Consider the following 27,215-nt stretch of genomic DNA (forward strand, 5'->3'; position numbering starts at 1 on the left):
TTTTACTTTGTTTTTCATAGAAACAGAGAAGTACGGTGTCAGGATCATGAATGACAACAAAAAACACAGATTAAACTGACTGGAGTGCTGTTTCCCCCGCCCTCTGTTTATTTCCATTGGAATTCTTACGTCCCCACTCATTTCTTTAATGGTTTTCTCTGTGTTCACTCTTATATTGAGGCACCGCTGCATTGTCAGGAGACTTTGACGGGCCCTGGTGTTCCCTTACTTATACTGATAATTCTGCTTTTTCTTTTCTTTTTCACACCTCTCCCATAACCAGGGGCAGCCTGTCTTTTTTGGGAGTCCAACTCTTAACCAATTATCTAAATTTCTTAGTCAAATTGGCCTTCCTACATATCCTTCTTTTTGCTTTTTACCTATAGCTAATTACCACCATCTCTTAACAGATTAATAAAACGTGTACTTTTAACTTTCTTTTGTTTAACAGGTATCCCTCTAAATGGATATACTTTAATTTAGTAATTTAGAAACTTTAAACTCACTATCCAGTGGTCCATTCCAAAACTTTGTCTCTTCAGACTCACTGTTTGCAGTAATTTCATCCTTGAATATGAAAACCCATTGTTCCTTACCTCTAAGTGGTTAGAAGTATTTCTCAATTTACGTTTCCCCCAAGAGGTAAGAAAATAACTTGAGTTCCTAGAAATTATTCCAGTAAACTTAGTCATAGGATAAAACAAAATAATTCATTAATCTTATGTTTTTAGAATGTTTTGACATATTTTTAAATACTAATATCTTAAGACATATGAAATGCTATTTGTTCATAAAGCATGCATCAATTGCCCTTTGGGATGAATACTATTTAACAGTGAGAAGAGCATGAAATCAGTTCTCAGAGCAGTTTTCACCACTGAGAGGTACATAGTTTGATATTAATGTTGTCTCAGTCACCACAAAAATAATTCCCATTGTCCATATTTCCTACGTCCTCCCTTGGTCATTCTATTTTGAAAGTTTCTCACCATGGAATTAACAGGAGAATCTGAGTCTCACTCAGGATAGTGTTTCTTAGATGGTTTTCTTATAGTCAATATTTTGACCTAGTTTTTCAGGCACATGTAGACAACCAGCCTGGCTAACATTCCTCATACTGACCTTATGACTGAATGAACTGGCTCAACAGATAGCCTTGATTTCTGGGACACAAAACTTTTTCCGTGAATTTTTTCTTTCTCCCTTCTTTGTCCTCTACTCATCAAGTTTGCCTCCTTCCTTTTCCGGTCCTTCCTTTTTGAACACACAGCCTATACTTCTTAAACTGTGAGCTCCACAGAGGTAGAGACCATGTCTATCTCCTTCCTTGCTCTACCTTCATTGCCTAAATAGATAATAAATAATGATTAGGTAAGTAGTAAAGTTGGAAGATTGTATCTGGAATAAATTTAATATATATGCTGACAGTGACCAAAGTGTTCTGAGCCCTTAGTATGAATGTCACATGTCTAGTTGCAATTTATATGGAAAGTCTTCCCAAGCAAAATATTACTTGTATTTAATTATACACAATACAATTATCTTTTTTCTTAAAAATAAATTATGTGGAAATGGGATTGAAAGAAAATACCAGGGGTAATAAAAAAATGTGTATAAGTGGACACTTTGGTCAGAGTTGCTCAAGCAGTTGTTCACCATAATGAGAAGTGTCTGGACGCTGATGGCAACCACTTTGAGCACCTCTTGTAATTGCAGAAGTCAAAGGTGACTTGTATTCATCTTTTGTTATCGATATGTAGTGAGTACTACAATTTTAATACAGTTTTCCTTTCTTAAAATGTGTATACATTTTTTGGGCACCCTCTGTATGATTCCCTCAGATAAAATGGATCCAGACTTTAAGTTAAGTAGATTGCATTTAATTTGAATGAGAACTGACTTCCCTGCTTGGTTAAGTGTATCCTTTTCTTCCTCAAACATTTCAAGAGATAACAGAACTCTTAGGCTCAGTCATTTTGAAATACATGGTCAATTTCTCTTACATTAGCTAATTTAGTGCCTTAGTCCTTTCCCTTTGGTTGACAACTGAGGGTTAGAGCTTTGTTGATTTCTTATCCACTCTGCCCAAAAGCTACTGTTCTGTGTGAATGACTAGAGAACTTTGGAATTGTCTATTTTCATCCCTAACATCATTTAGTTGTCAAATCCCAGAATACTAGCAAAAATTTTACCTTTTCAAAGGTAAATGTTAAAGGGAACCTAGATAATTTAGGTTTCCTAATATAATTACCATTCATCATTTAAATCAATCAATTAATTAACTGAATTACTTTACTTGTATATCGGGGTTATAAAAATATAAGCACAATATCTGTGAAATTTGCAATAATTATAATTTTCTCTCTTTCCCTATATAAGAAAGTACACTATTACAAGGCATCTCTGTCTACCCCCAATCCCATTAGGTGGGTGGCAAACTTGATATTCCAACTAGAGGTGTCCCAGTTTCTGCCAATTTGGAAAAGCTGTTATCATTTTGTTTTGTTTTCAGTTCTGTATTTTTGGCGATATGGTCAATCAAACTGAAGGTACAAACTTCTTACCAGAACTGTTGTTTCCTTTCAAGGAAATACCCTTCCTTTCCCCTTCCTCAATGTGGTTTCTAGGCATAGGTGAAAGTTCAGTAAACCTTATACCATTGGTGGGAAAAGGGGTCAATGGTATATATGTGGGTACTTGCCCTTGATCCTCAGAGGCCCCTAAGGATGTGCCAACTGTCCTCCTTGGCTACTGGGCAACCCGCTCGCACCTGCTCACCACCAGATGAGGAATAAGTTATCCTTTCTGCTCCCTGAGTTTTAACCTCTCCTTTCCTGAATCTCTGAAGAAAAATTTCCACAAGCACAATTCACGTCTTTTTCTTGGCCTAATGCTGGGCCTACTGGTCTCTCTGTGTCACCCTTCCCCCTGGGCTCTCACTAGTGCTACAGACCCCAAGTCTTAGACATGTAATTCGTGTAGCCACGGGCTCAGGCTACTCAACCCACAGCCTGTGGCATTTTGAAGAACTCCTTTCTCTCTCAACACAATTCAGCTTCCTACACTGTTGCTTCACTACAGTCTAAATATAAGGGCATCTCTGGGGTCCCATGAAATGACTTCTTGGTTTCAGACACCATCTATCCTTTTCCTAAAGCGTTGAGACTCATGGATTCAATCAGTGAGGAGTCATAGGAAATTGTGATTTCATGGGAAATAAAAAACTTGGTTGATACCAGAAAATATGACTAAGCAACTGAAAAAATTAGGATACAATATTTTTCAAAAATCTTTTAGAAGGCACGATTGACCTAGCAATAAAGCAAAACATACTAGAGACGCAGAGAGGTAAACAGAGTGCTGAAACAGGATTTTATCTTGAGGGAATTTTCCAAACTCCAAGGAAATTCTGCTGCCATGCAGGGGCAGGGCACATGAGAAAAATATCAGGGTACAGCCAAGGTGGGAAGTCAAGACCCTCCCCTCTCATAAAATAAGAATCACAATAGGATAAATGTCATTGAAAAGGGAAACCAGAGAATACCTCTCCAGGTGGTTGCAAATAAAATAGACCATGTCAAACATTTTCTCTGTGTGGAAGAGAACACTAAACTTCATACCACAGACTGACCCTCACTTGGAGTATAAAGACATTAGGTAAAGATGAAGAGAAAATTAATATTCTGAAAGAAAAATGTCTGAAAATATGATGCAAAAATGCTTTTCATAAAGAGAAAAAAAGAAAAAGTATGAAAGAGAATTTAAGAGACGTGGAGTTCAAAATGAGAAGGTTTAACATACATACAATCCGTTATCTATAAAAAATGAAGTGAGAAGATAATAGGAGAGAGAATATTTGAAGAGATAATGGGTGATAATTTTCCAGAAATATTGCAAAATATCAGTTCACAGATTCAAGAACCTCAAGCAGGAAAAACAAAAAGAAATCCTCTCTCAGACATACTACGGTAAAATTAAAGATTATCAAAAAGAAAGAAAAGATTTTAAAAGCAATCAGGGAGAAAAGACAGAATAGCTGACTCCTCAATAACAACAATGGAAACTAGAAGTCAGTGATGATATCTTCAGTTCGCTAAGTGAAAATACCTTACATGAATGAGGGCAAAATAAAAACATTTTTGGATAAGTAAAAACTGAGTTTGCTACCAATAACTGAAAAAAGGGTATACTTTCTTCAGAGCCAAAGGAAAGTAACCCCAGTTCGAGGGACTGAGATGTATGAGGGATTTATAAAAAGAAAAAAGAAAACCTATGGGTAAATCTAAATAAATATTAACTACTGACAACGTTAATATCTTGTAGAAATTTTTAAAAGAAAATATATGACAATAATGATGTATAAGTTACAAATCAAATTGAAGTTAAAGTATCCTAATGTTCTTAAGTATTTGAGAGAAGAGTACAGTAAATATACCTGTTGATTTCAGATTTTGATCATTTACATATGGAAGTTAAAATGCTCAGAGTAATAACAACAATAAAAACAAAAAGAATGGAAATTGAGGATATAATTTCCAAACTAGTCGATGGGAAAAATATGCGAAAAAAGTCAATGTAAAAATATAAGAATGAAGAAAAAATTTAAACAGAGAAAAAGCACAACAAATAAAAAGCAAATAATTTAAATTTATCTGTCATTACAATAAATTGAACAGACCAAATCTTTATTTAGAGATAAAGATTGGCAGACTATTTTTTAAAATCAACTCTATGCTGATTATTGGAGATCTCCCTAAAACAGAAGAATATAGAAATATAAAAAGTAAAAGGATAATAAGAAGATAGACTAGGCAAATAAAAAAAAAGCTGAAATATTTCTATTAGTATTGGATAACTGAGACTTTTATAAAGTTAGATTGAGTCTACATAATGATAAAAATTTCAATTTACCAAGAAGATAAAATGAACATGTGGGTGTCTAGGAACTAAATTTCAAAATACATAAAGTAAAATTTGACAGACTATAAGAAAAAAACAAATTCATCTCCATAAGGGAAGACTTAAACACATCTTTCTAATTAATTATAGAACAACAGAATTAATTGATCTCTTGCACCGAACTGCAAATCAAAAGCTACATGAAAATTTTCAAACATTGACCACATCCTGGGCCTTAAAATAAGTCTCAACAACCATATATTATAGTAAGCAATACAACCTCATTAAGTTGGCCACTGGGAAGAACTGGCCACATGTAGGTAAGCTTATTCCAGAGAGGATTTTCAACTCTGGAATGTTTCCACTGGTCTGGCTTACTGGTCCCTGCATGTTTTAGGGCCCACCTAAAACGAAATAAAAGACAAAAAGGAATTGAGCAAAGTTAAATATCACTTCAAAATATTCATTGAATACTTCTTAAGAACTAGGCAAAGAATGAAAAACCCAAATCTGATAATTTACTGCGTACAAGAGACACAAATAAAAGTAATATCAAAATAATATATTTTTTAAATCAGGAGAAAGTGGCAAAGTTATACTTGACAGTGGAATGTGAGACAAGAGGCAAATTAGGGTAAGAGTCATTTTATAATAACGATGACATAAATAGCAATACTAACATAGAAAAAAAGCAAGAAAAACTTTTTAGACACACAAAGAGAAACCAATACAGACAATAAATTTTGATCTACCGGGTAATTTTTTCTTTAGGTAACAAATAAGGTTTTAAAATATCTGACTGCTATAACTAATAAATGTAAACATGACCATTTATTTATATATATTGTAGGCTGCTAACAGAAAATAGGTAGGTCTTCCTCAACAATTCTTGGAACATTTCTAATATTTACCACACACTAACAAAGTAAACTTCAATACAGTTTTAAAATGAAAATTAAACAAGCCACTCTTTGTGACAAATGATAGAAGAAAATTAGATATAAATGAAAGTTTAAAATTTACAAATTCAACCACAAGATAATTTAAAAACACGTTCGCTCTCCCAAAATACTATTATACCAGATAGGGAAAAAAAAGTAAAAAATTAGAAAGCAACAAAAATAACAATCATGAAAACTTAAAAGACACATCTAGAATTAAAGTCAAAGGTAAATTCATAATGTTAAATGCTTATTTATTAAGAGCTAAATAGAGAAGGGAACTTAATAAAGCATTGAACTCAATAATTTATTTTAAATATATCTAATATATATATATATATATATATATATATAAACTATTCCATGGAAAATAGATGAAAGGAATTCATATTCAATTAGAAATAAATATTTTAGAAAATATAATAGCAATAGAATGGTTCAAAGAAGTGTTTTTAAAGTAAATAAAATAATAAATCTTTTTTATATAAATCCAGATTATATAAATCTAGATAATAAAAATATTAATACAAACCAAATAGGAAAATTGAGTTAAATATTTATTTAGCATAGAGAAGATTAAAAGAATATATCATGGTTGTATATGTTAATAAATGCAAAATTTCTGATAAAATACATGATTTTTTTTTTTTTAAAGACTTCATAGAAGTGAAATAGAAAACAGAAAACATGCCCTTGCTCATATAACTTCACAGGCCATGGAAGAGACCATTTTTATGCTGTAGAGAACATTTTAAACCATAAAGATATAGAAAACTAGCCAATCCATTCCATGAAAGGGAGATAATAATAGTCAGCAGCTGATAATTTAAGAAGTAAATGCAGCCATCTTACTTAAAATTAAAGATGTGAAATTTCTAAATCAATGTTAGCCAATAAAATTTAACATTATGGCAAGAGAATAATCACTATAGCTAAGTAATACTGAGCCTAGAAATAAAATGAGGGACAATTATTAATGTATTAAATCACCAATTAGTGAATGAGAATACGGGAGCAGCCCATCACTCTTAATTTGCTTGCACACGTCATGATCGTCTGAGCCTGAAAATGTTCTGAGATTGCCCAGCCCTATCAGACCACCTGCAGTATTCCTTATGTTTGAGGGCCCCCGTGTCCCATATGCTGATTGACAATTCTTGGGGCCTGGACGCCGAGGGGTGGTGGTGGCAGGAAAGACTTGTGTTTACAAACATGGAACCTGCAGGGCTGCTACTGTAGCACTCGCTGCCTGGGCTCTGATCGAAGGTCAACGCTTCTGCCTGTACCTAGATCCTTACCCTCCTCATCTAGGACTGTGTTCCTGCCTTGAAGTCGAATTTGTCCTGCCCTTGTGGGTCATTCCATCTGCATAATGTCTGACAGCTTATACCTTAGAAAAGTAAAATAAAAACAAGTTTCTCTACACCCCACATCCACCTCCTGCTACTGCCTGACTTCTTTGTGCCCTTTCACAGAAAATTCCTTCAAAGACTAATCTCTTCTTCTCCTCCCTTTTTCTCTTAAACCAATTCCCATTAGGTTTCCATCTCTGAAGCTCCAATGAAACTGCCCCATCGGGTTTAAACATTATCAAAACGAAAGGTCATTTCTTCAGACACAACTGAACTAACAGCAGCATCTAACAAAGGATCATTCCCTCCTTCTTGAAACACATTCTTTACTTGACTTCACTTGACTTCCATGAAACCACTTTCTCCTGTTTTTCTCCCCTCATGTTAGTAGCTAAAATTGTAAGTCTCCTTTTGTGCCAGAGCATCTCAAATAAATGTTATGAAAATTCAGGATCTGCCACATCAATCAAGTTTTTAGATGCCCATTTGTTTGATGCATGCAGAGATATTACTGTAAGGTAAAGGGCAGATTGTTGATGAAAAGATTCATCCTTCTGGTTGCAGCGCCTATATAACTTCAACCCATCAGGGTGTCTTTAAAAGGAGCTGGTCAAGTTCAACTTACACTGTTAATAAACATTCACATGGAGCAAAGGCCATGAGACTGCAGAGTTCCAGCACAGCATGAGCTTTTATGTAAAAGCAATAGACCTCTTGCTATTCTGTTTTATAAATGAAGAGCTGACAGATCCTCAACTCTAATGGCACTAGCAGGCGCAGCTACAATGACTGTACATGTGCATAACAAATGAAACTTTACAGCATCAGTAAGGACTCCTGGAATCTTAATTCCTGAAAACCAGCACTAGATGGAGACAGTGATTCGTGCAATAGTTACAGGCAGCCTTCTTCTTGCTCCTGGAGAACTTAAGTTTATTTAATGTTTCCCATTCTTCTCTTTAATGTGGAAAAGGGTGTTATTAAACAATTTGTATTTATAATAGAAACATTATATAAAACAAAATATTTCAGGCTTTTAGAAGGACCTCCTTGAAAACACACACATATACACACACCCTACAAGGTAGTCTAATAAAGTTCAAAGGCAAGTTTATTTATTTCAACTAATGTCTTTATTAACCTTGCCTTTCCAATAAAGGCAAAATTCTATCCAGGACACTTCGTGAGTATCTACCTCCAGGCATAGGAATATGACCAAAACTAAAATATCCTCCTGGATATATCTGAATCTAAAAGTTCAAAAATTAAGATCATTCTTCAATACTTTGGTTGACAGTTACCTCCTCCCTCAAAAATGAAGTCAGGGATTCATCATTTCAGTCTTATCAATGGAGTAATGGCTCCACCAGAATGCTCTATTCAATTAATCTGATAAAAGAATGGGAAACAAAAACACCTTAGATAATATTTTTTTGGAGTCCAGTACTTTTGATGAACTTTGGCGTTGCGGCAGGCTATGAGAAATTACATAGATAGTTGGAAAACTGGGTCCATCAAACATCACTCTCTAGTCTTTTACAAGTACCAGTGTATGAAATATTTGAGGCTACATTTATTTTGCTTTTAAAAATTTTTTTATTAAATTTATTGGGATGACATTGATTAGTAAGATTATATAGGTTTCAAGTGTACATTTCTGTAATACATCATCTATATATTGCATTGTATGCTCACCACCCAGAGCCAGTTCTCCTTTCATCAGCATATATTTAACCCCCTTTACCCTCTTCTACCATTCCCCCTACCCTGTAATACTAAACTGTTGTCTGTGTCTATGAGTTTTTATTTCTTTGTTTGTCTGTTCATTTGTTGCTTTCAGTTTTATATCCCACACATGAATGAAGTCATATAGTTCTCGACTTTTTCTGTCTAACTTATTTCATTTAGCATGATAATTTCAAAATCCATCCATGTTGTCGTAAATGGCAGAATTTCATCTTTTCTTATGGCCAAGTAATGTTCCATTGTGTGTATGTAACACATTCTCTTTATCCAATCATCTATTGAAGGACATTCTGTTTTCATGTCTTGGCCACTGTGAATAATGCAGCAATGAACATATGGGTACATATATCTTTATGAATAAATGTTTTCAGATTTGGGGGGTAGATATCTAGAAGAGGGATTGCTGGGTTGTATGGTAATTCTTTTTTGAAGAACCTCCATATTCTTTTCCATAGTGGCTGTACCAATTTACATACCCCCAAGCAGTAAATGAGGGTCCATTTTTCTCCACAGCCTCTCTAACAGTTGTTATTACTTGTCTTGTTGATGGTAGCCATTCTAACAGGTGTGAGGTGGTATCTCATTATGGTTTTGATTTGCATTTCCCTAATAGCTAATGAAGTTAAGCATTTTTTCATATATTTGTTGGCTGTTTGTAAGTCTCCTCAGGAGTAGTTTCTGTTCATGTCCTCTGCCTATTTTTTAATTGGATTGTCTTTTTGTTGTTGAGTTGTATGAGTTTTTTATATATTTTGGATATCAGCCCCTTATTGGAGGCATTGTTCAAAAATATCTTCTCCCATTCGGTTGGTTGCCTCTTTATTTTGTCAATGGTTTCTTTTGCTGGGCAGAAGCTTTTTAGTTTAATGTAATCCCATTCATTTATTTTAGCTTTTACTTCCATTGCCTTTGAGGTCAAATTCATAAAATCCTCTTTGAACTCTAATTCCATAAGTTTAGTACCTATGTTTTCTTCTATGCAGTTTATTGTTTCAGGTCTTTTGTTTAGGTCTTCAATCCATTTTGAGTTAATTTTGGTACATGGTGACAGACAGCAGTCTAGTTCCATTCTTTTGCACATGGCTTTCCAATTTTCCCAGCACTGTTTATTAAAGAGACTTTCTTTTCTCCATTGCATGTTTGTGATTCCTTCATCAAAAACTATCTGCCCATATTTATGTGGTTTTATTTCTGGGTTCTCAATTCAATTTCACTGGTCTTTGTGTCTGTTTTTCTGCCAATACCATATTGTTTTGATTATTGTCACTTAGTAGTATAAATTGAAGTCAGGAAGTATAATACCTCTAGCCTTGTTCTTTTTTTCTTGGGATTGCTTTGGCTATTCAGGGTTGTTTGTGATTCCATACAAATCTGATGATTTTTTGTTATTTCTTGAAAAAAAATGCCATTGGGATTTTGATGGCGATTACATTAAATCTGTTTTGGGTGATATGGCCATTTTAACTATGTTGATTCTTCCAATCCATGAACATGGAATATGTTTCCATTTCTTTGTGTGTTCTTGAATTTCTTTTAATAATGTCTGATAGTTTTCAGTGTATAGGTCCTTCACATCCTTTGTTAAGTGTATTCCTACATATTTTATTCTTTTTGTTGCAATTGCAAAATAAATTAAAAAAATTTTTTTTTGAAATTTCATTGTTAGGGTATATAGGAACACAATGGACTTTTGTGCATTAATTTTCTATTCTGCAATTTTACTGTATTTGTTTATTATTTCCAATAGGTTTTTTGGTGAAGTCTTTAGGGTTTTCTATATGAAGAATCATGTCATCTGCTAAAACTGACAATTTAACTTCTGCTAAAACTGACAATTTAACTTCTTCATTCCCAATTTGGATGCCTTTTATTTCTTTCTCTTGACTGATTGCTCTGGCGAGGACTTCCAATACTATGTTGAATAATAGTGGTGATAGGGGGCATCCCTGTCTTGTTCCTGATTTTAGAGGAAAAGCTTTCAGTTTTTCACCATTTGGTGTGATATTAGCTGAGGGTTTGTTGTGTATGGCCTTTATTATGTTGAGGTACTTTCCTTCTATACCCATTTTATTAAGTGTTGTAATCATAAATTGATGTTGTATCTTGTCAAATGTTTTTTCTGCATCGATTTTGCATTTTACACTGAATATTAAAGGTAAATTTATATACTTTATATAAACAATTATTTTTAAGATTTAAACTTTAAATAACAGACCCTAACAATTATATAAACAATTATTTTTAAGATTTAAACTTTAAATAACGGACCCTAACAAAAACAAGATGTCGAAGACTGTAGTGTTATTAATTTATAAAATTCACACATATCAAGTAACTTTTGCATATTAACCATTATTCTGCTTTATTCCCAGAATATTTTGTACAAACTAAAAAATACACTTGGGATTTGTTCTTCTGTCTTGTATGTTCCCAATTGCCCCCTCTCTTTACATTATTTTCATAACTAACAAATTACTTAAGGTAGATCCTGGTATTTAACAGAATCTAAAGGATAAAAGGGAGAACTCTATGATCATGTTTCTACCTCGCTTAACTAGGAATTTCTGAGACTGAGAAATCATTCCAACAATTACACTGAAAATAATTCTTATTTCACAGTAATTTCCATCATTTTATATTATATCCCTCTCAGCTGAAGATCATTAATTAAGCCTATTAACACAATTCAAAGTTGTTGTTTTTTTAAGATCAATTATGAAATATGGTAGAAACCTATAGTACATTAATGGTAATTGCCAGCAATATGTATGTATTTTTCTAATCTAGAAAAATAGATATACAGATGGATATAAAGTCAAACCTGATATTTCTTGCAAGTGTGCTTTTTAAAATAAGTCTTTAACCTGTTCTATTTTGTTTTGTTTTTTTCTAGTTGATTCAGCTTCCTGGTTATTTAGCTGCTGGATACATAGATGTAATCTATATTCAGCACTAAAAAACTATCATTATGTCTCATAGAGAGTTTCTTGTGTAAAAGCAAAGCTCTCTTTACAACTCCAGTAAAATCTCCATCAATTTGTAAATAAAAAGAAATAATTATTCCTTCAATAATACTTACTTATGGTTGAACTCCATGGGATCATTGAATCCTTGAATCTGTTTATCACCTATCTGGGCCTGATCAGTTAGCTTTGGTATCTCAGAACTTTGGGGGATTCACTGCCTGAAGATTCTGTATCAATTTTTGTGCAAATAAGGAAAACGAATAACCATCTATTTTGTACCTGCTCTCTCTCCCGAGCACTGTACTAGGCCCTACAAAGAATCCAAAAGAAGTCAGAGAGGGTTTCTGCCCTCCAGAAAATTACAGCATTTTAGGTAGAAACAAAAGTTACATACCTGGGAAAGTTTTTGAAAACAATCTGAGACAATATGTAATGGAAAAAATGGCACTTTCAGTAAGAGTTATAACAGGTAGACCTCACAGAAAGAGAACAATATGAGCTTTTATGATGAAAAGAAACTGTTGAAAGAGAGGGAGAAATCATTGAAGGAGGAATGAATTTTGTATACATGAAGAATAAAGAGTTTGAAATAGTGAAAGGGAAGAAGAGAGATGCCATTTCAAGAGATGGAAGAAGAATACAGTCTTTTGATATTATATAATAACTCCAAATTATATGGTTCTTTTTAAATTATTTTTTTCAATTACAGTTGGTTTTCAATAATATATTAATTTCAGGTGTACAGCAAAGTGGCTACACATCTATGCAACTTATGAAGTGATCCCCCTGATAAGTTCAGTACCCATCTTATACCATACATAGTTATTACAACATTATTGATTATGTTCCCCATGCTGTACTTTACATCCCCATGACTATTTTGTAATGAGAATAATTTGTTTTATATACTAATTAAGAACATATGTATACATTGCTTAAGAGAACTGGTAACCAGAATGTATTTTATATATAGCTAATGGCTTCTACCTATAGATCTTCTATAAGCCTGCATGATGACTAAGCTATATGATACCACTATTTGGTTGTCCGATAAAATCCTTAAATTCAATATCTGAATGTATTTTCCCAGGCTTCCTTCTCTTCATGTGTTTCCTAACTCACTGAGTGGCATAGTTACCCAGTAAGAATTTCATTCCCAACACTCTCTTCTTTGTTAGTATTCATATCTTTTTAATTTCTGTGCACTTGTAGTTATGTCACCCTTTCCATTTTAATATTGTTTATTTTTGCTTCTCTCTTTTCCTTTGATCAATCCTCCCAGAGATTTATCCACTTATCAGTGTCCTCAAAGAATCAACTTTAGTATGTTTTTTAAATATTTTGTTGTACATTCTATTGATTCTCCTCTTAGGTTTATTATGTTGTTTCTTTTTTATGCCAATTTTGTGTCTTATCTTCTTTAGTTGCACATTTTATTCATTAATATTCAGCTTTCCTTTCCGTTTTTAATATAAGCACTTAGTAAATTTTCTTTTAAGTTTCAATATGCAGTGGCTTTGTTATCATTCAGTTACAAAAATTTAATAATACACAATTTATTTAGAATTCTGTGTGTGTGTGTGTGTGTGTGTGTGTGTGTGTGTGTAATATCTTTTTGCTGTTAATGGCCTTGTGGTCACAAAACATGGTCTTCACATTGACCATATTTTGAAATTGTTTCACACCTACATCATGATCCACTACATAACTTATATGGAACCCTGTACCCAAGAATAAGAGAACTTGGATTCTTCTCAAACAAAATATATGTTTCTAAAAGACATAGAGTTCTAGTTAGAAGAGATAGTGATTCACATCGACAGCTTTCCATTTCCCATTCTCAGTTATGTCTAGTCAGCTCTTTTGCTCCAAGTAAAGTACTTCACTAGTTAAAGCTCTTGATTGCCTCAATTTATCCACAGCAGGAAAGAACAGTTATGCCCCAAATCAAATCTCCCTTCCTTCAGTAGTAATAGATTTTTAGATGGGTGCATGGCTACCCAGCTAAGGACAAGATTTCCTTGCATCCAGGTGTAGCCATGTATCCAAGTTCTAGCCAAATGAGGTGTGAGTGGATGTGACTCACAGACTTTATCCATAAAGCAATTGAACATGTGCACCTCTTGTCCCTTTTCTTCATCCCACAGGCTAGGAGATGGCAAGAGCTGGAACAGCACTTTGGACCCATAGGTGGAAGCCACATGTTAAGAATGGCAGAGCTGCCAACCAGCTCTCTGTACCATCACCTTCTCTATAAACATTCATGCCGAAAGAGAAGCACTTCTGTATAAGCCTAAAAGTTTTGGAGTGTTTGTCACAGCAGTTTAGGCTACATGCTGTCTAGTATGATCTTGGTCATTTCCATTACTCCAGTTTTTTACTTTTTCCTGTGTTTCCTCTGAACCTTTTCCTGCTTTTCTCTGTTATTTACCTCTGAGAAACTTTCATAAGTTGCTGCCACCATTGATAACTCATCTCTTTCCTAATTCTCATTGCTGCTTTCATCTACTCCTGCCCTGTCTTTTCCTTGATGTCTACATATCGATCTACCCAATGGTCACCTTCTCTGATTTCTTCAATAAATGCCCTTAGAGGCAGTAAATGATAACTCTTCGTAAATACTGGCATTAAAAAGATGGACTAAGATGGTGCCATGTAGTTTCCCAGGGAATTGTAGGATGCATTTTAGTCACCTACATCACTACATCACTACTCAGGATGGGTCCAAGGAGATTGGCAGTCCTGGGCAACCAGGGGCCGTGCCCCGGGCCTCACTTTTGCCCTCCTGCTTCACTCAGTGGGCGAGAAGTCCATGGAGTCAAGGGGAGGAGTCCACCTGGAGTCCACATGCCTTCTTCCCACTTCTAGACAATTCTCTGAGACCTCGGGGTTCCCTGGCCAAACAGCCCCAAATTTGCTTCCAGCAGTTGGAACAGCCTCTTCCCCAACTCTATCCTAATTGCAAATCATGCTGCCACGTGCAGCCCCTAGTACTGAAAGATGGCCAAGGGACAGCTCTGTCTGGGGTGGGACAGAGATTGGACATGGGGGCTGGTGTGATTACCTGTGCAGCTTGGGTGGTCATTGTGGTGATGGATACAGCTGGGCTGTGAAAAGAAAGTGGGTAGGCCATGGGCACTTGTGCTTTTAACCCAACCCTGCAAATTTCAGTGGAGGCTTGGTTTAATAAATGGATGGATGGAAAAAGGGATAGATAGATGCATGGGTGGATACATGGAGAAATTAATGAATGAAAACAATGCCCTTACATAAATCAAAGAAATGTACCAGGAAAAGAGAAATGAATGAGGACACCTGGGCTTTCCCAAAGATTCTGATAATAGCCAATTCTGTCAAGCTGGACAAGAACCTCTTTTAGTGCTTTTAATGATCCATCACAACAGTAACAACATTGTCCAGAGAAATGGTGACTGTTCATGAGATATCCTAAAGTGGCCAAAAAGGTGGTTCTTTAACTTTTAGTCTAAGAATGACACAAAATGTAAATTTTTAAGATAAAGTTCTCAATTAAATGAAATTTTAAAATGCGTTACTCAACACATGCTCACTCGTAATCAAAACAGATTCACACTTCAATGATAAAAGTTCAAAATTCACAAAAACAAAGCACTTTCTCTTGTCTGGACTCTACATGGCAGAGAAATGGCACCTAGAAGTGCCTACCAGGAATTTGTCAGCAGAGCAGAGTGGTGGAGAGCAAGCGGTCTGATGCCAAACCCCTGCGATTAAATCTTGGCTTCACCTCTGACTGGGTGGGTGACCTTGGGCATGTCATTTTGGGGGATAATGAGAGATCTATTTTGGGGGGTTGAGATAAAGAGGAAATACATCATTATTTGTAAAGGAACAGAAACACATCCAGCTTGTAGTCAGCACTCTGGAAGGCTGCTTTCCAGAGTTAAATCCTATGTTATTGTTAAATAACATAAACGGTGTGTGACCCATAGTGTTAGCTATTCTTACTCTATGCCAAATTACATCTAATCTCCAAAACAGGCATGGTCTCTTAAGTGTTCAATTTAAATTTTAAATGCTGTTCTCTAAGCTAACTACAAAGCAACTCTGGTAATAACAGCAGATTTCAACCATTTCAAAATATTTTTAGTGTGTCGCCACAATCGATTTGGGTTAATGTAACATTCATTCAGTGGGAGCTGTGTAAGTCAGCCGGGGGAAAGCCTGTGTTTTAACTTTGTCTTCCCTGGCTAGTGAAGATGTGTTTAACGTTTCAATCATTTAAAGTCTATGCTAAAGTTATAGAATAATAAGAAAGAATCTAATCACCATCTGTGCTCGAATGCTGCATGCAAACCGCATCCTGAGAACACCAAAGCAGCTGGGACACAGGAGCCAAAGAGAGCTACCCAGAAGCAAAGATAAATGCATTGCATAAACTACAATGATAATAATAATCATCATAATAATAATGTCTTTCACTCAAGTTTTAAGGTGAAAAGTGACATCACTTATACATGTATTTAAGAAAATTTTAGGATTTTGTTATTTTCCTTTAAATAGCTAAACATAAATTCTTAATCTTCAATATTCACATAAATTACATATGTGTAAAATCACACATATAAATGGTACAGTAAAGGCAGTCCAAAGAATTTCCATTTTGAGGGTCTCACAAATAATTTCTATTTTCCCCATTATTTGTATTACTATTGTTTTTCTTAAAGCATTTTTTGTGAAGAAGACACTTTACAATTTCTTCAACGGTGAGTTACAGTTACATGCCACTGAACAAAAACCTTCAAATTTTAACATTACAACTTTAATGGGATCTGTGAATATATTATCAGAAGTGTCAGCAGCACAATGAAATTAAGTTAATGCACAATATCCACCAAACTTCATAACATTGCCTTCTTTTTCCACACGAATCAGACTGATTTGAAAGATAAGCATTTGTTTGAAAATTAATAACAACATTCTTTTGTTTCATTTTATGCAGCTTTAAGAGCTAAGAAGCCTTGGGAATTAATTGCAGGCTTCTAATAAACACAATGATGTAATGACGTATTTCACATTACTGGTTTATGTTTGATTCCAAATAAATTGCAGATTTTTTTCTGGTGTGATACTAAAACAATTACCATTTTGCAAAAAGGATAATTAATCTGCAATTTTTTCACATTAGATCATATATCTCTAAAGAGTGCCCACGGATTTGATAGTCTTCAGCTGCTGTGTATTTATTTTTCATTTTTGCTACTGATGTACCGCCCCATCACCGCTGACATTTAAATGAGTGAGTATTCAACACAAATGTGATCATTTGTACAGCATCCAGTGCGGCCCCATACTGAGATGATTGCTTCTGGGAGCCATCCACGGGTTCTCAAATAGGGGGAAAAAGCCAGGCAAAATTTTATCAATTTACATTTTTCTGTGATTAATTTTTATGCAAATAAGGGCCCGACCGTGCTCCCATCTCACCTGAATCATTCGGATCATCAAAGACAAATTGAGCATCACTTATTTAAAAAATAGGCTTTAAACTACTCTACAGCTGTGTTGGAAAATGCTAAGAGCGGGGCATGAACTTCTCTAATATCACAGGAATAGATAAGAAAATGTATTTATGTGCATTTTGTACACAATGCCATAAACATGGAACTTAATAAAATAAAATAAAAACGTATTTGCTGGTCTTTGTAAATAGTCAGCAATGGAAATGACTGTGTATGAAGCAACATTTCTACAGCTTCTGAATGCATACTCAAAAGTGTTTCCCGTGAAGCAAAATACACTGACTGTTACAAGTCTTTGCCAACTTTCTATTGCTTCTGGATGAAAGTGTCTAACAAATATATAGGGAAAACAAAATGTCACAGAAGTAAATGACAAATCTTAGTTTGTGGTTAGGGGGTTTATACTGTCAGTATTATGTTGTATAAAACTGACAATAACACTTTTAAGTTGATGCAGTCTGTTTCTAAATTCGCCAAACTTCCACTAAAATAATAGAATTACTTAGTTTGCATTTGGAGTCCATTAGAAATTATAAAAATCATATTGGATTTTTTTCAAATAATAATATTCTTTAGATTTATGCACTACAAATAAAGACGTTTTCCATGATATCTGGAATCAAGCTAATGGTATAATTTAGATAAGTCGTCACAGCTTACAAATGCTACCTCAGGAGTAACTAAGTTCAAGTTGCTATTATTTAGGAAAAGCTGTTTTTTCTCACATGGTATCTTTAAAAGTGTCCTTAGAGTTTTATATACATGACTCAGTTATCAAAATCTTCCCAGATGTCTCTCTCTCGTGAAAATAATCGACAGAGCAGAAATAAATTGTTGACAATTCTCTGAGAATGGAAACAGACCGCAGGGGGTAAAAATCTGGTTATCTGAATGGGCGATATAATCGAAGGTTCAGCTAAGCTAAGGGAATTTCAACATAAACAATGCTCTTATTTCCAAGAGTGGATTCTCCTTTATATACAATAGTGGAGGAATGCCAATCCTTTCCTTACTGCTGTGAGAAAAGTGCTGGACAGGAACAAGATTAGAATCTTAAAAGCTGTCCTGGGGAGCTAAATTACTGTGCAGTGTACAGGTGAGGAGGTAAAAAGAGCAAAAATAAATGGAGTTTATTCCATGGTTTTTAGAGTTTATTTCACGAAGACAGAATAAAGATATCTAAATCCATAGTTACAGTCCCTCCATGTGAGACGGCTCTGTATGAGTGTGTGTGTGTGTGTGTGTGTGTGTGTGTGTGTGTGTGTGTGTGTGTGTAACTGTGTCATGGGCCTCCTCTCTTCCTTACCAACAAAAATATGCCATTCAACACCATATTCCATGCACACAAAAAAGATTCCTGTTTATATTCTCACTGTTGCACTGCAAAAATAACCTGGGAAAAACAGGTGCTTCTCTAACAAAAAATCACTAATGGTAGCCTGGTGAGCAATTGATGAGAAATAGAAGAGTAAGCAGATTCATACAACTCTTGACGCACATACACATCTGTCTAGTCTGATCTTTGGGTGAGTCGGTTTGAACTGGCCAGCACAGAATGTCGTCTGCTGTGATTCAATCCGAAGTGGAAGCAATTTACATAGTTCGTAATTTGGACATTTCATATTCTCAAACGAAGGTGGGCATAAAGCACCTCAATCCCCAAGGATTTATAAACTTGACTTCTGACTTTATGCAACAGCTGTTTGGATGAAAGCAGGTCAGCCAGCAACCACACAGCTGTTTTTCTAAAGTCCAGGATAGCTGCCAGTGTAATGTGAAAACCAGCTTGTCTCTCACAGAAGTAAACTGGTACCTGCCAAATGACAGAGGGAACTGCTTCTATATGTGTCAACTGAGTACATTTGGGGATAATGGAACAAGGGACTGGAGAAGGAGAAAACCTTTAAGGATGAGTAGTCACAGACTTAGGGCAGAAATAAAGTTCATCCTAAAAGGAACGGGAATCCAGGGCTCCGGGGAGCATCACTGGGTCTCACAATCCATGCATATCACCTTGGCCCATCTTTTTCATACCAATCAAATGGTCCCTCTTTCCATCTGAACAATCATTCCTTGGTAATCACTGCAAGGAAGGGGACACTGACCCCATAATTTAAATGAAAAGCATAATTTGGGGATTCTGCTTCCCAAACCTCAAAAACGTCAGCATAGGAAACAAAATCACATCACATCTGGGCAAAAACTGTGAATCTTCTAGATCTTTGGGCAAGAAACCCTAGAAGGAGAACCAGAAAGTAAAAGAGAAAACTTCAGCATAATGTGACTATCCTATGCGAACACTTCCAGTAGACTGCATTCCTTCATGTCAGTTTCTGAATTTTAAATTAAAATACCTGTAAATCCCCCCCAGAATGATTATATTTCTTTTTTTATTATAAAAATAATATCATCATATTAAAACATTAGAGTATGTGGGTTTCCTTTATTCCCATTTATAGCATGCCTACTTATGCCAGTTTTTAAAACTGAACTATAATTTACTTAGAGAAATGTGCAAATTTTAAATGTCTAGTACAATGACTTTTTACACATGTAGATACTTGTGTAGAAGCACAACCTCAAAAAAGAGCTCGAGTATTTCCATCCCCTCATTTTACTCTCATTAGAATTATACAAGGTATTAATAAGGTGAGATGGGGAAAGTGAGGCTCAGATAAATTATCCGCACAGGTCAGATAAGTGACAAGGCGAAGTTTGAAGCCCAAGATCATCTGACTACAAAGACCACTTCCTTTGCACTAAAGCCACAGTAGCTCTAGCAGACGAAAAGACAATGAGAATATGGTAATCAACATTTAGAGAAATAAGTTCCAAAACTAAATTATTTATTTATTTATTTAAAATGAACAGGAAGAACATTGGTGAAACAGTTTACCAAAATTGACATTCTGATATACTCGAAAATGCCAATCCTTTTGCAAACATCCATAAATGTTGCAGCTCCAGCAATCATGTCCATTTTTCAAGCATCAAGAAGAAAAAAGGCAATGGTAAAGGGTACCTGCCAAATTCTTTACTTAGTAGCTTTAAATAGCTTTCACAAGGATTTCACCTAATGACTTCCACTTTTTATATCACAGGCCACCTATATTTGCAGTAGAGGCTAGGCTATTTAGTATTTGGGCTAGACCCATTTCCACCCATGATAATAAAAGAAGAGGGAAGAATAAAAGTTTGGCAGACAATTAGTAGTTTCTTTTCCAGGAAGAGAGAAAAAAGCACTTTATGCACTTAGGCTAATAGAACTCTAAGAAAATCCAAATATATAAACCAGAAGTAATTGCCCTGAAAAATACCATTTAGAAAATGGTGTTCTTTCTGAAGTGATCAGTGAAAATAATTCTTACTGTATTAAAGAAAAACAGGATGTTATTATATATATATATATATATATATATATATATATATATATATATATATAAAATATATATATATCCTGTTTTATATATATATATATATATATATATATATATATATATATATATTCATTTAGAGAAAATTATAAATAAAATTGGATTCATTCAAATAAATATTTCTTGAGTGTCTACAATGCCAGGAATTGTTCTAGGCACTTAGGATATACCCATGAGCAAGACAGACAAGTTTACTGCTATTGTGGAGCTTATAACAAACCAATAAAGAAGGTCTGAAAACAGTAAGTGTTATGCAGAGAATTAAAATATGTTAACACGATAGAGTGACCATGTAACTAATTTATTTGCGGTTATCAGAGAAAACTCTTAGGAGGCTACAGTTAAGTTGAGATTTGTATGATAAGAAAGAAAGAGCTATAGGAAGCTCATGGCATGGGAAGAGTGCTTGGGGCCAGAGGAACAGCTGGTGCAAAGGCACTAAATGGAAAAAAACAAACAATAACAACAACAACAAAACCAACTTAGTATGTTCCAGAAACAGAAAGAGAGATAAGAGGCTGCAGCAGAGGGAGTGGGGACAATATAGTAGTTGTAGGAGATGAGGTCATAGAGATGGGCAGGAACCAGACCATGGAGCATTTGGCAAGTCAAGATAAGAAGCTGAGATTTTATTCTAAACATGATGAGGAGTGTTGATGAAAATGACATTATCTGAATTTCACTTAAAAATAATAACTGGCTGCTGATAGAGACTGGACAGTAGGGGAGCAAAAATGGAAGCAGAAAGAACAATTAAGAATCAACTGCTATAGAACAGATGATGATGACCAGGATTAGAGTTCAGTAGAAGTCAAAATAAATTGATAGATTCAGGATCTAGGTATGGAAATAAATGAACAGATTCATCAGTTAAACTTGAGAATAAATTAAGTATTGGGATGGGGCTGATGATAAAAAAAAGAAGTGAGATGTCCAGGTGTTCAGATTAAGGATATGGATAAAAGGAGATGACTAGCATAGGAGCAAGAATGGGTCAACAGTGAAATCAAGGGAGAAATCAAAAAATACCTTGAGACAATGAAAACGAAAGTAGAACAAAGCAAAATCTATGAGACATATCCAAAGCAGTTCTAAGAGAGGAATTCATAGCAATACAAACCTACCTCAACAAAACAAAACAAAACAAAACAAAAAACCTCAAGTAAGCAATCTAACTTTACACTTAAAGGAACTAGAAAAAGAACTTCAAACAAAGCCCAAAGTGAGTAGAAGGAAGGAAATAATAAAGATCACAGCAGAAATAAATCAAACAGAGTAATATATATATATATATTATTATATATATAACATATATTATATAAACATAACATAATATATATAAACATATATTTTTATTATACATATATATATATATATATATAAATACAAATATATTTTTAAAAAAACAATGAACCAACAGCTGATTCTTTGAAAAGACAAACAAAATTGACAAGACTTTAATCAGACTCATCAAGAAAAAAAGAGAGAAGGCCCAAATAAACAAAATCAGGAATGAAAGAGAAATAACAACTGATACCACAAAAATACAAAGCATTATAAGAAAATATTATAAACAAATATATGCCAAAAAATTGGGTAATTTGGAAGAAATGGATAAATGCCAGGAAACATACAATCTTCCAAGAATGAATCAAGAAGAAACAGAAAATTTGAACTGAACAATTACTACTAATGAAATCGAATCAGTAACCAAAACACTCCCAAGAAACAAAAGTCCTGGACCAGATGGCTAAACAGGTGAGTTTTACCAAACATTCAAAGAAGAATTAACACCTATCCTTCTCAAACTATTCCAAAAAATTCCAGAAGAAGGAGAGCTCCCACATTCATTTTACAAGGCCAGCATTACCTTGATTCCAAAACCAGAAAAAAGTCATTACAAAAGAAGAAGATTATAGGCTGATATGAAGACAGATGAAAAAATCTTCAACACAGTATTAGCAAAACAAATTCAGCACTACATTTAAAATATCATACACCATGATCAAATGGGATTTATTCCTGGGATGCAAAGTTAGTTCAATATCCATAAATCAATTAATGTGATACACTATACAAACAAAATGAAAGAAAAAAATCGTACAATCATATCAATAGATGCAGAAAAAGTGTTTGACAAAATCCAGCCTCCATTTATGATACAAACTCTCAGCAAAGTGGGAATAGAGGCCACATAATAAAAGCTAGATACGACAAACCTACAGCTAACATCAATGCTCAATGGGAAAAGCTAAAAGCGTTCTCCTTAAGAATAGGAACAAGACAAGGGTGCCTAGTATCATCAGTTTTATTCAACATAATATTAGAAGTCCTAGCCACAGAAATCAGACAAGAAAAAGAAATAAAAGGCATCCAAATTGCAAAGGAGGAAGTAAAGTTATCGGTATTTGCAGAGAACATGATACTATAGAGAACACCAAAGATTCCACCAGAAAACTATGAGAACTGATAAATTTAGTAAAATAGCAGGACACAAAATTAATATTCAGAAATCGGTTGTATTTTTATACACCAATAACAAACTATCAGAAAAAGAAATTAAGAAAACAATCCCTTTTACAATTGCATCAAAAAATAATAATAAAATACCTAGGAATAAATTTAACCAAGGAAGTAAAAAAGCTGTACTCATAAAATTACAAGACACTGAAGAGAGAAATTAAAGATACAAATAAATGGAAACATATATCATGTTCATGAATAGGAAGAATTAATGTAGTGAAAATGTCCATACTGCCCAAATCAATCTATAGATTCAATACAATCCTATCAAAATATCAATGGCATTTTTCACAGAACCAGAACAAATAATTTTAAAATTTATATGACCCCAAATAACCACAGCAATCTTGAGAAAGAATAACAAAATTGGAGGTATCACACAACCTGATATCAAGCTATACTACAGGGCTACAATAATCAAAACAGCATGGTACTGGCATAAAAACAGACATGTAGATCAATGGAACAGAATAGAGAGCCCAGAAATAAATCCAAACCTATATGGTCATTTAATCTATGACAAAGGAGGCAAGAATATACAGTGGGGTAAAGACAGTCTATTCAATAAATGGTGTTGAGAAAACTGGACAAATACATGCAAAAGAAATTGGACCACCTTCTTACACCATATACAAGAATAAACTCAAAATGAATGGAAGACTTAAATGTAAGACCCGAAACCATAAAACTCCTAGAAGAAAATATAGGCAATAAACTCTCTAACATTGCTGTTAGTAACATATTTTTGCTGATCTATCTCCTTGATCTAGGGAAACAAAAGAAAAAATAAACAAATATGACTACATCAGCCTAAAATTTTCTACACAGCAAAGGAAACCACCAACAAAACAAAGAGACAGCCTATTGAAGGGGAGAAGATATTCGCCAATGACACATCTCATGAGGGATTAATATCCAAAATTTATAAAGAACTCATATAATTCAACACCAAAAAAATAAATAAATAAAAATCCAATTAGAAAATGGGCAGACGATGTGAATAGACATTTCTCCAAAGAGCACATACACGTGGCCAATAGACATATGAAAAGATGCTCAAAGCCACTAATCATCAGAGAAATGAAAATTAAAACCACAATGAGATATATCAGCTCACACCTGTCAGAATGGCTACCATCAATAAATCAACAAACAACAAGTCTAGGGAGGATGTGGAGAAAAAGGAACTCTTATGCTCTTATGCACTGTTGGTGGGATTGAAAAATTAAAAATAGAATTACCTTATGATGCAGCAATTCCACTTCTGGGTATTTATCCAAAGAAATCCAAAACACTAATTTGAAAAAAATATATGCATCCCTACATTCACTGCAGCACTATTTGCAATTGACAAGATATGCAAGCAACCCAAGTGCCCATCAGTAGACAACTGGATAAAGAAATTGTGGTACATATATACAGTGGAATAATACCTGGCCATAAAAAAGAATGAAAACTTACCATTTACAACAACATGGATGGAACTAAAGGGTATTATTTTACGTGAAATAAGTCAAACTGAGAAAGACAAATACCATATGATCTCATTTATATGAGGAATCTAAAGAACAAAATAAATGAACAAACAAAACAGAAACAGACTCATACATACAGAGAACAAAGTGATGGTTGCCAGAGGAGAGGAGAGTTGGGGAGCTGGGTGAAAAAAGTGAAGGGATTAAGTACAAACTGGTCGTTAAAAAATAGTCACGAGGATATAAATTACAGCACAGAGAATATGGTTGGTAATGTTGCAACAACTATGCATAGGTATGAGCCTAATCGGGGGATCACTGCATAAATTATACAGATGTCTAACAACTATGCCGTATACCTGAAACTAATTTAAAATAATGTTGAATGCCAACCGTAGCTAGAAAAAAAATAATTGAAAAAATAAAATGGATATTCAAAGAGGTTCTATAATTTGCCAGTGTCACACAGCTTCCGGCAGAGTTGGAATTCAAACTTCCTTCTAAGCCCAAGCCTGTGTTTTTTACATAATTAAACCTGCTACCCAATGAAACAACTCTTTCCATTTGGGAAATGTATAAACATCTCATGCACTGAGTTAAAAAAAAAAAAAAAAAGAAGATTATTTAAGTGAACTGCTTTCTTCTGTGCTGTCCACATCAGAAACAAGCACGTTTGTGCTTTCTAGGTCTAAGACAGCACTACCAGGCAGAGTATATTATTTCCGCATAACTCTATACAAGAATGTATTCATAAAGTCTTGGATAAAACATCCTATTTAAATAACATATATTACACATGCAAGATATTTCTCATACTCTTAACTAGGAAGCCATTTCTTTAAAAATGAGTATCGTGAGATGTCAACAATAAAACAAATTCATGATTGCTCTCATGAAACAATGGGCTAGAAACCTCTCAGGCTACCAAAAGTTGATGTGAACAGCTGGAAGAGGAGATAAGAGGAAGACTTGTTTGTGTCTATGTTTGGAGAGCAGGGGAGTGACCAGTTGTATGAGTGTGTGTGTGTGTGTGTGTGTGTGTGTGTGTGTGGTGTGTATACCTGAGGCCAAGCTACCTGAAATGCAAAATTGAAGGATGATGTATCTCTACTCCAGCCAGTCCCAAAATCTGCCAAGAAAGAAACTGTGGACATGACACAGATGTTTTTTCAAGAGATATTCTAAAAACACATGGTACCATTAGTGTTTCTTCAAAATGTAAGCGACAAAGGGCAGCCCAGAGCTGGGGTGTCAACTACAGCAGAACCTACGCACGCAGTTAAACATGCACATGCAATGTAAAACGCCTTACATATCTTAAGAGAGGCCCAAATACAATTATTCTTATCCTGCAAGACCTCATTTAAATGTATGCCCCCCCAAGTAGCATAACCTAGGGTCATCACTGCAGATCGAAGGGGATACAGATATCTGTAGTGTTCCGATGCCCTGGAAGATGACCCAGGAGCAGGGAAGCCATGTTGTCATCGAAGCACCTATAGTACAGGTAAGATCCTTCTTTATGGGGTGTATGCCCTCAACAAGGAAGCTGTAGCCAAAAAATATGAGAGACAAGAGGACTGTCCATAAATATATGTGAAACACTGTGCTGATGCTCAGGAAGAACCAGGGAAGCAGAGCTAGAAGGGCTACGGTGCTCTGCTTAGCAGGTGGGGCTCTCGGCCAGGAAACGTGGCCGTTTGCCCTATGACCTTATTTGTACCTCAGGCTAACAAGGTCTGAGGACATTTGGGTTCCACTAATAATAAAGCATATTTGTTCTTAAAATACAATTCTATGTTTAGTTGCTTCTTATTAACTGTGTTAAGCTATTTACACAGTGGGATTGTATTTAAGGACTTATTTAGTAAAGAGTTATTTAGTAAAGCCACAAATGGACAGTTTCACTAACGCTAATCACGCGGGTGCAGTGAAGCAAACTTATGTTCAAGCAAGTAACATGGGTGAGAACTTCCCATTCTTGTGATATTTTCCAGGCCAGTAGACTTGAAATTATGCCATTCCAAAATAATTCTGGGGTGGGAAGCTTCCTGGGATAATACAGCCACACTTAAGTGAGAGTTACGAGGAGAAGCTGATGTGAGAAAGCTGTAATATTGCTGGCATAACAATAGGTAATGCCAGGGAGTGAGGCAGTTGACAAATGGGCTTGCCAGGGAGGGCTAAGGGACATTCCTGCTAACCAAGAGGCCGGCCTGACGCAGCAGGTGCTGGGCTGTCATGGGAGCCCAGGACCTCCAGGGTAGACAGAGGCAGCCACAGGAACGGGCTGCTTTAAGGAGGAAGGAAATGCAACACCTGGGAGTGACAGCCGCTGCAAGAGAGGACTGACAGAGACAATGGGTCCTGTGCAAGGTCAC

The 27,215-nt window shown here is 35.0% G+C and overlaps 1 protein-coding gene across 1 annotated transcript in view; it reads right to left on the minus strand.

The window, feature by feature from the left end:
- The window catches only part of DCDC1 (doublecortin domain containing 1), a 382,580-nt gene that overhangs the window by 69,652 nt on the left and 285,713 nt on the right, over window positions 1-27,215 (minus strand). The window contains exon 21 of the mRNA XM_088789501.1: window positions 5,180-5,303. Within this exon, the coding sequence (XP_088645627.1) occupies window positions 5,180-5,303 (124 nt within the window). The remainder of the gene's footprint in view (window positions 1-5,179; window positions 5,304-27,215) is intronic.

This window comes from Rhinolophus sinicus, chromosome 14 (genome assembly GCF_057876585.1).
Source record: "Rhinolophus sinicus isolate RSI-liver-muscle chromosome 14, RSI-T2T, whole genome shotgun sequence".
NCBI classification, from domain to species: Eukaryota; Metazoa; Chordata; class Mammalia; order Chiroptera; family Rhinolophidae; genus Rhinolophus; species Rhinolophus sinicus.